At 39.7% G+C, this 14838-nt stretch overlaps 1 protein-coding gene across 1 annotated transcript in view; it reads right to left on the reverse strand.

Moving 5' to 3' along the window:
- The window catches only part of LOC133762097 (phosphatidylinositol 3,4,5-trisphosphate 3-phosphatase TPTE2-like), a 110750-nt gene that overhangs the window by 26018 nt on the left and 69894 nt on the right, over positions 1-14838 (reverse strand). The window contains exons 19-22 of the mRNA XM_062195171.1: positions 14707-14767; positions 13663-13744; positions 13470-13558; positions 402-463 (exon numbers count right to left, since the gene is read on the reverse strand). Of these exons, the coding sequence (XP_062051155.1) occupies positions 402-463; positions 13470-13558; positions 13663-13744; positions 14707-14767 (294 nt within the window). The remainder of the gene's footprint in view (positions 1-401; positions 464-13469; positions 13559-13662; positions 13745-14706; positions 14768-14838) is intronic.

Raw genomic sequence — 14838 nt, forward strand, 5'->3', positions numbered from 1 at the left:
CATTTGTATAGTATGGCTTTTCTTACCTCACTAATCCTGCCCCTACTGGGACCCACCTGTATTTAAAAGGTTAATAGTATAAACATCATGGCTTTTTTAAATTAGTTTTTATTTTTAAAATATTGCATTAAAATTACCTTAACTACTGAGATTTGTTGATATTCCCTTAAATTTTATGCCTCACAAATTTCCCCCTAGTCCTGGTCCAGAGTAAGAAGTAGTCATTTATTAATTTCATAGTGGATATGAAACAAAGGAGGAGCCAAAATATACTTTCTAATGACAACCTCTCAATTACAGTTTCACTTAACCATATGACTCAGAGAGTCACTGTAACATCCTACAGTGATGTTTCAGAACTAGCAATAGCACAAGACAGAGTGTAGCAACATCCTTCATACCTCTGCAGTACCAAAGAGCTGATTAGCAATGAGGCAAACACAGACCATGGTCCCAGTTCTCCCTAAAAAAGAAAAGAAGTTAAAGAAGCCAGTTCATGATAGAACTTAGTATGAAAATACACTCAGAAGTTTCCAGAGTGTGTTTTTGTTTGACTTTTATACACCCTGAATGTGCTTGTCCAACCAAAATATTTAAGTTCAGTAATAGCCATGGTATTTCACTGTTTTGTGGTTGTATCTGGAATTTGGTGCTGTAACTAGCCATGATACACATGAGCTCACATTTACTTTTCTTGTATCATAGATGATGGGAATCACTCTAGAGGCAATCAGTTCTGCCTAGGACTCCAGGGATAAAGCTCCATTTGCTGATTAGGAACTAATTCAACATTCTATGAATTATATAACATAAATGAAAGTACCTGTAAAAGTTAAAACAGGGGTCAGAGTTGTGGCACATCAGGTTGAACTGCTCCATTTCAGATCCAGCTCTTTCCTAATGAGTCTGGGGAAGCAGCAGCAGATGACCAAAGTACTTCGGCCCCTGCCACTCATGGTGGAGACCCAGAAAGTGTTCCAGGCTCCTGGCTTCAGCCAGCCCCAGCCCCAGTCATTGTGGTCATTTAGAGAATGAGCCAGTTGATACACGATCTCTCTGCCTCTCCCTCCTTTGTGTACCACTGCCTTTCAAATAAATAAAACATTCTTTTAGAAAAATAATAAAACCAGGGCCACAGCTCAAAATGGCTTCTAGCATTTGCAATACTCATTGTTCCTTCCATAGAGTATTTCATTGTAGTACAAAAGCTTTCAAAAATATGAAAGTACACAGAGCAGTATAGTGAACCCTCATGTACTTTTCCTGATTCTGTAATTACTGGTATTTTGCTCTACTAAACATCCCCTCTCTTCTTTTTTTTTTTTTTAGAGATTTATTTATTTATTTGAAAGAAAGAGTTACACAAACACACACACACAGAGAGAGAGAGAGAGAGAGAGAGAGAGAGAGGCCTTCCATCCGATGGTTCAATCCCCAGATGGCCGAAATGGCCAGAGCTGTGCCAATCCAAAGCCAGAAGCCAGGAGCTTCTTCTGGGTCTCCCATGTGGGTGCAGGCGTCCAAAGACTTGGACCATCTTCTACTGCTATCCCAGGACATAGCAAAGAGCTGGACAGGAAGTGGAGCAGCAGAGTCTTGAACCAGTAGCCATATGGGATGCTGGCACTTCAGATCACAGCATTAACCCACTGTGCCACAGTACCTGCTCCCCTCCTCTCTTTTCTATCCTCACTTCCTCTTTGCCCTTTCCTGTCTTTTCCACTGTTACGTTCTAAAACAAATCCTTGACCTTATGCTTCATGTCATTTCATCCTCAAAATTTCTTGGATTTTATTTAAATTTCTATTTTTGTTCTTCCATAGAAAAATTGACTTTATTTTTTTAAAGATTTATTTATTTATTTATTTATTTGAAATTCAGAGTTACATAGAGAGGAGAGGCAGAGAGAGAGGTCTTCCATCTGATGGTTCACTCCCTAATTGGTGCAATGGCTGGAGCTGCACTGATCCAAAGCCAGCAGCTTTTCCCAGGTCTCTCATGTGCTTTCATGGGCCTAAGGACCTGGGCCATCTTCTACTGATTTCCCAGGCCATACGAGAGAGTTGGATCAAAGTGGAGAAGCTGAGTCATGAACCAGCACCCATATGAGATGCCAGCACTTCAGGCCAGGTTTTTTTTTTTTAACTTTTATTTAATGGATATAAATTTCCAATGTACAGCTTATGGATTATAATGGCTTCCCCTTCCATTACTTCCCTCCCACCCACAACACTCCCCTCCCCGCTCCCTCTCCCCTTCCACTTGCATCAAGATTCATTTTCAATTCTCTTTATATACAGATCAATTTAGTATATATTAAGTAAAGATTTCAACAGTTTTCACCCACATAGAAACACAAAGTGAAACATACTGTTGGAGTACTAGTTATAGCATTAAATCACAATGTACAGCACATTAAGGACAGAGATCCCACATGAGGAGCAAGTGCACAGTGGCTCCTGTTGTTGAACCAACAAATTGACACTCTAGTTTATGGCGCCAGTAACCACCCTAGGCTGTCGTCATGAGTTGCCAAGGCTATGGAAGCCTTCCAAGTTTGCCGACTCTGATCATATTTAGACAAGGTCATAAAAGACAGAGTGAGGATAGTAACCAATGATCCTAAGAGTGGCATTAACCAGGTCTGAACAATTATACAGCATTAAGTGGGGAAGAGGACCATCAGTACACACATATTGGGAGTAGAGCCATTGGTGGTAGAGTAGAGGTTATGATTACAAAGGAATGAGGCCCAAGTGCACTAGACAGTGTCTAGAACAAAGAACAGAGTCATTATTAGAGGAGCTAAGAAAGGTGCTGTCTAAGCTACAATTAAGTTTTCTGATTGAGAGGCAAATAGAACCTGATAGAAGGGGCTTGATAATAATCTGGTGGGCTTTAGGCCTTGTAAGTTAAGAGACCCAGACCTATCTATCTCTTCACAAGGGGTACATCCTAAGGGAGGTGTGAACCTCCTAGGGGAAGGCACTCTGTTGACTTTCATTACTTGGCTGGCCTGGGAGGAGAGCTGGCCAGGTAAAGGCAGGGGGCATCTCTAACAAGAAATTCACAGTTCTGCCTGCAATGTTGCTGACCCTACTTGACCATCCCCTCAGCTGCAGTGGTCACTTTGGAAGCTGGGCTGAGTGAAGGGCTTTTCAGCTTAGAGCCTATAAGATCTGTGGCTCTGACCTGGGCATCCTTTGACTCCAGGGCAGGTCCATTTCCAGTGATCCAACTCTTGGCAGTGCTGCCAGGGCTCTTCACAAGTTGACTTCTGCTGAAGCCCAGGCTTACCACATTGAAAGCCACTGCAGTGGACTGGTCAGGCCAGGTTGTTAACCTGCTACACCACAGCTCCACCCCCAAAAATTTGAATTTAAAAATATGTTGCTTCTTTTATTACAATAGCTTTTAATTGAGCCAGTTAATACTGAACTGAGGAGGAGCCAAGATGGCGGATAGTGAGGACATGCGCCGATAGTCTGGAAAATAAAGTTTCATAAAAGTGGAATTACTGTAGCCTCAGGAAAAGATTCAAGAAAAAAACTGCAGAGGAAATGCTTCTGGATCTAGTGGATGTGACACAGAGGACCTACAAGGAGCCCACCGCGTGGAAACCCAACCGCGGGAACCGAGCCGCAGAATCTCCCCAGCGCAGGAACGAACAGGAGGTAAGACAAAAGCCTCAGAAATGCGAGACATTAGTGGGGAAAGGCAGAGGCCCCTCCCTCCACTTGAGCAAAACAAAGAGCAGGCACCATTTTACATATGTAAAGCGGCAATGAGTACACAAACTCAGTAACTTTGGGTCTAATGTGAAACATTGAGGGCTGCATAAACTCTGTGTGTGGTCCCAGGGGTAGTTCGAAAGTATACTCACAAGGGCCAGATTTCAACTACCCTCAATTCCACTCAGCCATTCAGAATTACTTCCCAACTGAGTCAAAAAAAAAAAAAAAAAAGACAGAGAGAGAGAGAGAGAGAGATCCAGCAAGGAGCAAGGTGAGTCACTTTTTGCACAGCCTTAAACCTGAAGAATCAAGCAGAGATCTCTGGCCACACCCATCACAGCCTCTAAGGATCCATCAAAGCAGACAGCCCACTTAGAAGCATAGTATAACGAGAAAAAATCACCACAGCAAAAAAAAAAAGCATAAATTATCTCCAACATGCCAAATAACAAATGTAGAAGCTGAGGCAACAAGAGCAAGGGAGACACTATGATGCCTCCAAATGATCAAGACACCCCAATCCAAGATTATGAAGATGAAGAGATAGAGGAAATGCAAGAAGCGGATCTCAAAAAATTGGTAAGATCATTAAGAAGCTCTCAAAAACAAATTCTTGAACTACAGAAATCTTTAATGGACAAGATAGAAAATCTCTCTCGTGAAAACGAAATATTAAGAAGGAATCAAAATGAAATGAAACAACTAGTAGAACATGAAACTGTGATAGTGACAAGAAACCATAATGAAATGAAGAACTCAATAGATCAAATGACAAACACATTAGAGAGCCTTAAAAACAGAATGGGCGAGGCGGAAGAGAGAATATCAGAATTAGAGGACAGAGACCAGGAAAGGAAACAATCAAATCAAAGAAAAGAAGAAATCAGAAATCTAAAAAATACTGTCAGGAATCTACAGGATACTATTAAAAAACCCAACATTCAGGTTCTAGGAGTTCCTGAAGGCATGGAGAGGGAGAAAGGATTAGAAGGCCTTTTTAGTGAGATACTATCAGAAAATTTCCCAGGTTTGGAGAAGGACAGAGACATCCTAGTACAGGAAGCTCATAGAACCCCTAATAAACATGACCAAAAGAGATCCTCACGACGACACGTCGTAATCAAACTCACCACAGTGAAACATAAAGAAAAGATCCTAAAATGTGCAAGAGAGAAACGCCAGATTACTCTCAGAGGATCTCCAATTAGACTCACAGCTGACTTCTCTTCAGAAACCCTACAAGCTAGGAGAGAATGGCGAGATATAGCCCAGGTACTAAGAGAGAAAAACTGCCAGCCCAGAATATTATATCCTGCAGAGCTCTCATTTGTGAATGAAGGTGAAATAAAGACCTTTCACAGCAAACAGAAATTGAAAGAATTTGTCGCCACTAGTCCAGCCCTGCAAAAGATGCTTAAAGATGTGTTACATACAGAAACACAGAAACACGGTCACCAATATGAAAGAAGGTAAAGGAAGGAAACCTCACAGCAAAAGATCACAGGAATCTCAAACCAGATATTAGAAAAAATCTTTGGCAAATGGCAGGGCAAAGTTACTCCTTCTCAATAATCACATTGAATGTTAATGGCTTGAACTGTCCAGTTAAAAGACACCGATTGGCTGATTGGGTTAAGGAACGAAACCCATCTTTTTGCTGCTTACAAGAAACCCATCTATCCAACAACGATCCATACAGGCTGGAAGTGAAAGGCTGGAAAAAGATATACCATGCCAACAGAAATGAAAAAAGAGCGGGCATAGCCATCTTAATATCGGACAACATAAACTTTACCACAAAAACTGTTAGGAGAGACAGAGAGGGGCACTATATAATGATTAAGGGATCCATTCAACAGGAAGATATAACGATTATCAATGTATATGCACCTAATTACAGGGCACCAGCTTATTTAAAAGACTTGTTAAGGGACTTAAAGGGAGACTTAGACCCCAATACAATAGTACTGGGGGACTTCAATACTCCACTCTCAGAGATAGACAGATCAACAGGACAGAAGATCAACAAGGAGACAATAGATTTAAATGACACTATAGCCCAAATGGATCTAACAGATATCTACAGAATATTTCATCCTACATCTAAGGACTTTACATTCTTCTCAGCAGTACATGGAACCTTCTCTAGGATTGACCACATAGTAGGCCATAAAGCAAGTCTCAGCAAATTCAAAAGAATTAGAATCATACCATGCAGCTTCTCAGACCACAAAGGAATGAAACTGGAAATTAGCAACTCGGGAATCCCTAGAACACGTGCAAACACATGGAGATTGAACAACATGCTCCTGAATGAACAATGGGTCATAGAAGAAATTAAAAGAGAAATCAAAAATTTTCTGGAAGTAAATGAGGATAACAGCACAACATACCAAAACCTATGGGATACAACAAAAGCAGTGTTAAGAGGAAAGTTTATATCAATAGCTGCCTACATCAAGAAATTGGAAAGGCACCAAATAGATGAGCTTTCAAGTCATCTCAAGGATCTAGAAAATCTGCAGCAAACCAAACCCAAACCCAGTAGGAGAAGAGAAATAATTAAAATCAAAGAAGAAATCAACAGGATTGAATCCAAAAAAAAATTACAAAAAATCAGCCAAACGAGGAGCTGGTTTTTTGAAAAAATAAACAAAATTGACGACCCATTGGCCCAACTAACTAAAAAAAGAAGAGAAAAGACCCAAATCAATAGGATCAGAGATGAAAAGGGAAACGTAACAACAGACGCCACAGAAATAAAAAGAATCATCAGAAATTACTACAAGGACTTGTATGCCAGCAAACAGGGAAATCTATCAGAAATGGACAGATTCTTGGACACATACAACCTACCTAAATTGAGCCAGGAAGACATAGAAAACCTAAACAGACCAATAACTGACACAGAAATTGAAACAGTAATAAAGGCCCTCCCAACAAAGAAAAGCCCAGCGCCAGATGGATTCACTGCTGAGTTCTACCAGACATTTAGAGAAGAACTAACTCCAATTCTTCTCAAACTATTCAAAGCAATTGAAAAAGAGGGAAAACTCCCAAATTCTTTCTATGAAGCCACCATCACCTTAATTCCTAAGCCAGAAAAAGATGCAACATTGAAAGAGAACTACAGACCAATATCCCTGATGAACATAGATGCAAAAATACTCAATAAAATTCTGGCCAATAGAAGGCAACAACACATCAGAGGGATCATCCACCCAGACCAAGTGGGATTTATCCCTGGTATGCAGGGATGGTTCAACATTCGCAAAACAATCAACGTAATACACTACATTAACAGACTGCAGAAGAAAAACCATATGATTATCTCAATAGATGCAGAGAAAGCATTTGACAAAATACAACACCCTTTCATGATGAAAACTCTAAGCAAACTGGGTATGGAAGGAACATTCCTCAATACAATCAAAGCAATATACGAAAAGCCCACGGCCAACATCCTATAGAATGGGGAAAAGTTGGAAGCATTTCCGCTGAGATCTGGTACCAGACAGGGATGCCCACTATCACCACTGCTCTTCAATATAGTTCTGGAAGTTTTAGCCAGAGCTATTAGGCAAGAAAAAGAAATTAAAGGGATACAAATTGGGAAGGAAGAACTCAAACTATCCCTCTTTGCAGATGATATGATTCTTTATTTAGGGGACCCAAAGAACTCTACTAAGAGACTATTGGAACTCATAGAAGAGTTTGGCAAAGTAGCAGGATATAAAATCAATGCACAAAAATCAACAGCCTTTGTATACACAGGCAATGCCACAGCTGAGGAAGAACTTCTAAAATCAATCCCATTCTCAATAGCTACAAAAACAATCAAATACCTTGGAATAAACTTAACCAAAGACGTTAAAGATCTCTACGATGAAAACTACAAAACCTTACAGAAGGAAATAGAAGAGGATACCAAAAAATGAGGAAATCTTCCATGCTCATGGATTGGAAGAATCAATATCATCAAAATGTCTACTCTCCCAAAAGCAGTTTATACATTCAATGCGATACCAATGAAGATAACAAAGACATTCTTCTCAGATCTGGAAAAAATGGTGCTGAAATTCATATGGAGACACAGAAGACCTCGAATAGCCAAAGCAATCTTGTACAACAAAAACAAAGCCGGAGGCATCCCAATACCAGAGTTCAGGACATACTACAGGGCAGTTGTTATCAAAACAGCATGGTACTGGTACAGAAACAGATGGATAGACCAATGGAACAGAATAGAAACACCAGAAATCAATCCAAACACCTACAGCCAACTTATATTTGACCAAAGATCCAAATCTAATCCCTGGAATAAGGAAAGTCTATTCAATAAATGGTGCTGGGAAAATTGGATTTCCACGTGCAGAAGCTTGAAGCAAGACCCATACCTATCACCTTACACAAAAATTCACTCAACATGGATTAAAGACTTAAATCTACGACCTGAAACCATCAAATTATTAGAGAGCATTGGAAAAACCCTGCAATATATAGGCACAGGCAAAGACTTCTTGGAAAAGACCCCAGGAGCACAGGCAGTCAAAACCAAAATTAACATTTGGGATTTCATCAAATTGAGAAGTTTCTGTACTTCAAAAGAAACAGTCAGGAAAGTGAAGAGGCAACCAACAGAATGGGAAAAAATATTTGCAAACTATACTACAGATAAAGGGTTGATAACCAGAATCCACAAAGAAATCAAGAAAATCCACAACAACAAAACAAACAACCCACTTAAGAGATGGGCCAAGGACCTCAAGAGACATTTTTCGAAAGAAGAAATCCAAATGGCCAACAGACACATGAAAAAATGTTCAAGATCACTAGCAATCAGAGAAATGCAAATCAAAACCACAATGAGGTTCCATCTCACCCCGGTGAGAATGGCTCACATTCAGAAATCTACCAACAGCAGATGCTGGAGAGGATGTGGGGAAAAAGGGACACTAACCCACTGTTGGTGGGAATGCAAACTGGTTAAGCCACTATGGAAGTCTGTCTGGAGTTTCCTCAGAAACCTGAACATAACCCTACCATACAACCCAGCCATCCCACTCCTTGGAATTTACCCAAAGGAAATTAATTTGGCTAATAAAAAAGCCATCTGCACATTAATGTTTATTGCAGCTCAATTCACAATAGCTAAGACCTGGAACCAACCCAAATGCCCATCAACAGTAGACTGCATAAAGAAATTATGGGACATGTACTCCATAGAATACTATACAGCAGTAAGAAACAACGAAACCCGGTCATTTGCAACAAGATGGAGCAATCTGGAAAACATCATGCTGAGTGAATTAAGCCAGTCCCAAAGAGACAAATATCATTTGTTTTCCCTGATCGGTGACAACTGAGCACCATATGGGAAACCTGTTGAAGTGAAATGGACACTATAAGAAACAATGAACTGATCAGCTCTTGTCCTGACTCTAGATAAACAATGTAATACTTTATCCTTTTTAGTATTTGTTGTTGTTGTTGTTCTAGTACTAGTGGTTGAACTCTGTAATTAACACACAATTATTCTTAGGTGTTTAAATTTTAACTGAAAAGTGATCCCTGTTAAATTTAAGAGTGGAAAAAGAGAGGGAGGAGATGTACAATTTGGAACATGTTCAATCGGACTTGCCGCAAATGGTGGAGTTAGAAATGTGCCAGAGGATTCCAACACAATCCCATCATGGTGGCATGTACCAATGCCATCTCACTAGTCCAAGTGATCAATTTCAGCTCACAATTGATGGCTCTGATAGGTCTAAGAAACAAAGGGATCACACAAACAAGACAAGTGTCTGCTAATACTAACTGATAGATTCAAAAAGGGAGAGAAGGATCCAACATGGGAAGCAGGATACACAGCAGACTCATAGAATGGCAGATGTCCTAAACAACACTCTGGCCTCAGAATCAGCCCTTAAGGCATTCGGATCTGGCTGAAGAGCCCATGAGAGTATAGTAGGCATGGAAAGCCAAGATATCATGGAACAAAAAAAGACCTAAATGAAAAAAAAAAAAGACCTAAATGAAAGATCTCTGTGAGTGAGATCCCAGTGGAAAGAACAGGGTCATCAAAGAAGGAGGTACCTTTCTCTGAAGGGAGGAGAGAACTTCCACTTTGACTATGACCCTATCGGAATAAGATCAACGTCAGTGAACTCTAAAGGCTTCCATAGCCCTGGCAACTCATGGCTAGAGCCTAGGGAGATTACTGACGCCATGAACAGGAGTGTCAAATTGTTAAGTCAGCAACAGGAGTCACTGTGTACTTACACCCCATTGGGATCTGTCCTTAATGTGTTGTCTAATGTGAAGTGATGCTATAACTAGTACTGAAACAGTATTTTTATACTTTGTGTTTCTGTGTGGGTACAAACTGATGAGGTCTTTACTAATTATATACTGAATTGATCTTCTGTATATAAAGATAATTGGAAATGAAAAAAAAAAAAACCTGGTGTTAAATTGGAAATGGCATAGAAAATTAATTAATTTTAAAAAAATATTATGTAGGATCTCTGTCTTTAATGTGCTGTACACTGTTATTTAATGCTATAACTAGTACTCCAATGGTAGTTTTTTCACTTTATGTTGTTATATGGGGCAAACTGTTGAAATCTTTACCTAATATGTACTATTCTGATCTTCTGTATATAAAGAGAATTGAAAATGAATCTTTATGTGAATGGAAGGAGAGAGGGAGTGGGAAAGGGGAGGGTTGCAGGCGGGAGGGAAGTTATGGGAGGAGGGAAGCCATTGTAACCCAAAAGTTGTACGTTGGAAATTTATATTCATTAAATAAATGTTTAATAAAAAAACAAACAAAAAAAATACTGAACTGAATTATTTTACGTAATTCCAAACTTACTCATTTTACCTGAGATGCACAAAATTTTCTCTCATTTAAAAAATGTTGAATGAACTACTAAACTGCTTTCTCAACCTGTCATTGCAAATACTGTTCTAAATCACATACTTCCAAAGAGGAATTTTTTCAGCTCTTGCAGGAAGTTTCCTGAAAAGGAGGCTATTGATCAACCATTAGGGAAGACAGTTTAGAGATGCCTTAGAAATCAATATAGTCCTATCATAAGACCTAGAGATCCCACTCCTGGGAATTTACCCAATGGAAATGAAATCAGCAAATAAAAGGGCTATCTGCACCCCCATGTTATCTGCAGCTCAATTCACAATAGCTAAGACATGGAATCAACTAAATGCCCATCAACTGAAGACTGGATAAAGAAATTATGGGATATGTACTCCAAGGGATACTACACAGTGGGAAAAAAAATAAAAAGGTGAAATCCAGTTATTTGCAACAATATGGGTGAATCTAGAAAACATCATGCTTAGTGAAATAAACCAGTCCAAAAGGGACAAATTACATATGTTCTCCCTGATCTGTGATAACTAACAGAGCACCTAAAAGGAAACATATAAAAGTGAAACTGACACTTTGAAAAGCAATCCTAGGAACACCCCTTGTTCTGTCTGTTGAGGACCAGTTTTATTATTTTGTTTTCTTTCTTAATACCATTGGTTGAACTCTTTACCTAACACAGAATTAATTATATGTGTATAAAGTCAAATGTAAAAATAGATCTCAGTTAAAAATAAAAGTGGAAATAATAGAGGGAGGAGGAAGCCCGTAGCTATAAAATTGCATAATTATGTACACAATTCTACAGACTTACTACTAAGTGTACCATATAAAAACTTCCCATGGGACCCCAATTCCATTAACCTGGGTGGTAAAAATCCCACCTTAACTGTCAAAGTAATCATATTAACTGTTAAAATGATCAAATAGATAGGATTAAGTGTTAAAGGGCTCATAGAAATAAGATCATGTGTCTGGTAATAACAGATAGAATTTAAAAGGAGAGAATGTTCCAACATGGGTAGCAGTCCACAAAGCAGACTGATAGAATGCCAATCTCTTTAAAAGCACTCTGGACCTCAGAATCAGCCCTTAAGGCAGTTTGGTCTGGCTGAAAAGCCTATGATAACATTTCAGGCATAGAATGCCAAGACACTGTGTGTGTGTGTGGGGGGGTGTCCTACATGAAGGATCTCTGTGAGTGAGACCCCCAGTGGAAAGAAGAGGCAATCAAGGGGCTGGTGCTGTGGCTTAGGGGATAAAGCCATGGCCTGCAGTGCTGGCATCCCATATGGGCAATGATTGGAGTCCCAATTGCTCCACTTCTGATCCAGCTCTCTGCTATGGACTGGGAAGGCAGGAGAGGATGGCCCAAGTACCCATGGCCCAAGCACCCACGTAGATCATTTAGATTGTGAATTTGCTCCTGATATCATTTAAGTAATCTGACAATTAATGTTCTAAATTCCATTTCTGGCATATGCTTGATCTCTTCATCTTTACTTTCTGTTATTGAGGAGTTGTAGTGCTCCTTTGGGAGGCTCATAGTTTACTCCTTATTCCTATTTAGGATGTATCCTTTGCTTTTCAGCATTTGTGTGTGTGTGTGTGTGTGTGTATATATATATATATATATATATATAATTTCTTTTTGGGGGGGGAATTATCTTGTAAGGCTTCTGTTGGTTTTGAGCTGCTGTGTTTGTGCGTTTCACATGGAAGCACAAAGAGCAATCTACTGGAGCCCTGCTTACTTGTCAATCATGATGGAAGCTGTAGGAGCTCCAGTTTACTTAGCCCCGCCTACAGGGATCAGCCTCACTTCTCAATAGTTGATGGAATGGGCTCTAGTTTTCAATATTCAGGGCTTTTACTTATTGTTCGGCTTGCGTGGTGGAGAAGAAATTCTTCTGAAATATTGTGGTCCTCATTCCTGGATAGGGGGTATAGTGGAGTGGCCTCCGCTGTCGAGGGGTGTGTGCTCTGGAGGCTAAGGCTTATGTTTGGATATGTATACAGTCAAAATGGCTTCCCTGAGCCAGCTACAGGTCCAGGTGGGGTGGAGTGGGTGAGGGGTACACCTCCCACCCCCCTACCCCGTGTGGAACTTGAAAAGCAGTTAGCCAATCTCCCCCTCCCACTACTATTCACTGCTCTGTGGGATCCCAATTTCCCAACTAACCTAGACCACTGGGGGCTGAGGCCAGCCACCGGAACCCACACCTCCAATGTACCATCGCTGCTTCCCTTTCTTATTCGCTCTTTCAGCATGGACCTGCCGAGTCCATGCTGGTCTCCTGGGCTTTGTGTCTTGAACTTCCTGCTGCTCTATGTCCGGCTTTTATCTTCTCTCCTTGTTTACTATCTCTTTTTACCCCCAGTGACTTGGATCGTCCTGTTGCTATGCCACCATCTTTAAGTTTCCCCATTTTAATTTTTAAAATTCCAATATAAGGGGCTGGTGCTGTGGTGCAGTCGGTAAAGCCACTGCCTGCTGGTGTTGACATGTTATAGGGGTTCGAGTACCAGCTGCTTTACTTTGATCTAGCTCTCTGATAATGAGCCAGGACCCTTGCATCCATGTGGGAAACTCAGAAGAAGCCCTACCTCCTGGCTTTCAAACTGCCCAGCTCTGGCCATTTCAACTAAATGGAGAGTGAACCAGTGGATAGAAGACCTCTCTGTCTCTCCCTCTATCTGTAACTCTGCCTCTCAAATAAATAAATCTCAAAAAAATTCTAAATTTTAAAACTTACTCATATTGTTTGATAGTAAGATGAATTTGTTTTATACTTTAATATATCTTTTAAATTTATTTAGAAAAAAAGAAAAAGTGCTATTACCTTTGCCGCCTTTGCAGTGAATCACTACGACATTTTCCTTGTCTTGAGCCAGCCACATATTTACTTCTTTGGCAAACACCACCATCTCACTGATTTTAAAAGTAAGACTTTTAGCTGAATTAAAATATTTCCAAAAGAATAAAGCCCAATGCATTTAGCCCTCTTCTGACAGCCAGTGTGGCATAAAACTTACCTGAGAGTAGGGACATTATGATCATCAATCATGATTCTTTGGACTCTGTTATGAAAATGTTCAGGATCGTAAGCTTTTTCACCTAAGGTAAATCATACAGATGTCATACTTTCATACCTAATAACATAATAAATTATGAAGTTACAAATAAATTAATTTTCTTTTGGAAGTTCCTTATCCACTCTCAAATGGAGCTATCCTGAGTGGCTCTAACTGCTCTAAAACTAACTTAAGAGTTCAAAAACGTAAGATTATTAGTGACTTATCCATTTCAGGTGATCTAAATCCAACTGATTTTTGTTCAATAGGCTTTACTTTAGCTTTATAGCAGACTATTCATTATACTATTATAGGGTATTCAGGAAAAAATGGAGCAAAGGCAATGTAACTGGCCAAAATGCTTTCCCTCTGAAAATGTCCATTTAATAAACAAATAGAGGAAAAAACCAGGAGAGACAAGAGCAAAAACCTAGGGATATAATTTGTTAATTTTCTGTAAATGTTTTAGTTTCCTTTTTTTTATAATTTTTATCCATTCTATAACCACAGGTGTAATTCACTGCTAACCATAATATTCAACAAGTAAAAAGTGAGACCACAGTTCCCACAGGAGTATAAACAAAGGCTAAAAATGACCATCTTCCCCACCCCCATCTACTTAGTTGTTTTTAGAGAATTCTTTCTTTTTTTTTTTTTCTTTCTTCTTTTTTTTTTGGTCTGTGTCCTCTATGCAATGTGTCAGGGAAAATAGGAAAATAGGAAGTCTTCTTAACCCTGAAACCACTGGAGTGGACCATCCCTAAAATGGTTCACCTCAAATTCTGCCTCCTAGGTTCTAACAGGCCTACTTCTGTTCAAGGGCACTTTGTGCTGCTGAGCTCGATCTTCCTATTAAATGTACCTGAGCAAGATCAATACTTTTGAACTCACTCTCCTCACTGCCACCAAATGCTTATGATTAAATCACATGTGAAATGAAATTGTCTTCTTATATACAGAATTGTTTTTTATCTATAGTAGAAAAGTATCAAGTCATGTACATACTGCATAGATTGTAGACACGGTAGTGGTTTGGATGTTTGGTATCCAGGAACCTCACAACTTCCTAAAAGAGACAGACACATATCTTACTATCCAGCATAACCTAGGAATGACCTAGGAGTTAGTTGCAGGAAC

This window comes from Lepus europaeus, chromosome 6, assembly GCF_033115175.1.
Source record: "Lepus europaeus isolate LE1 chromosome 6, mLepTim1.pri, whole genome shotgun sequence".
NCBI lineage: Eukaryota > Metazoa > Chordata > Mammalia > Lagomorpha > Leporidae > Lepus > Lepus europaeus.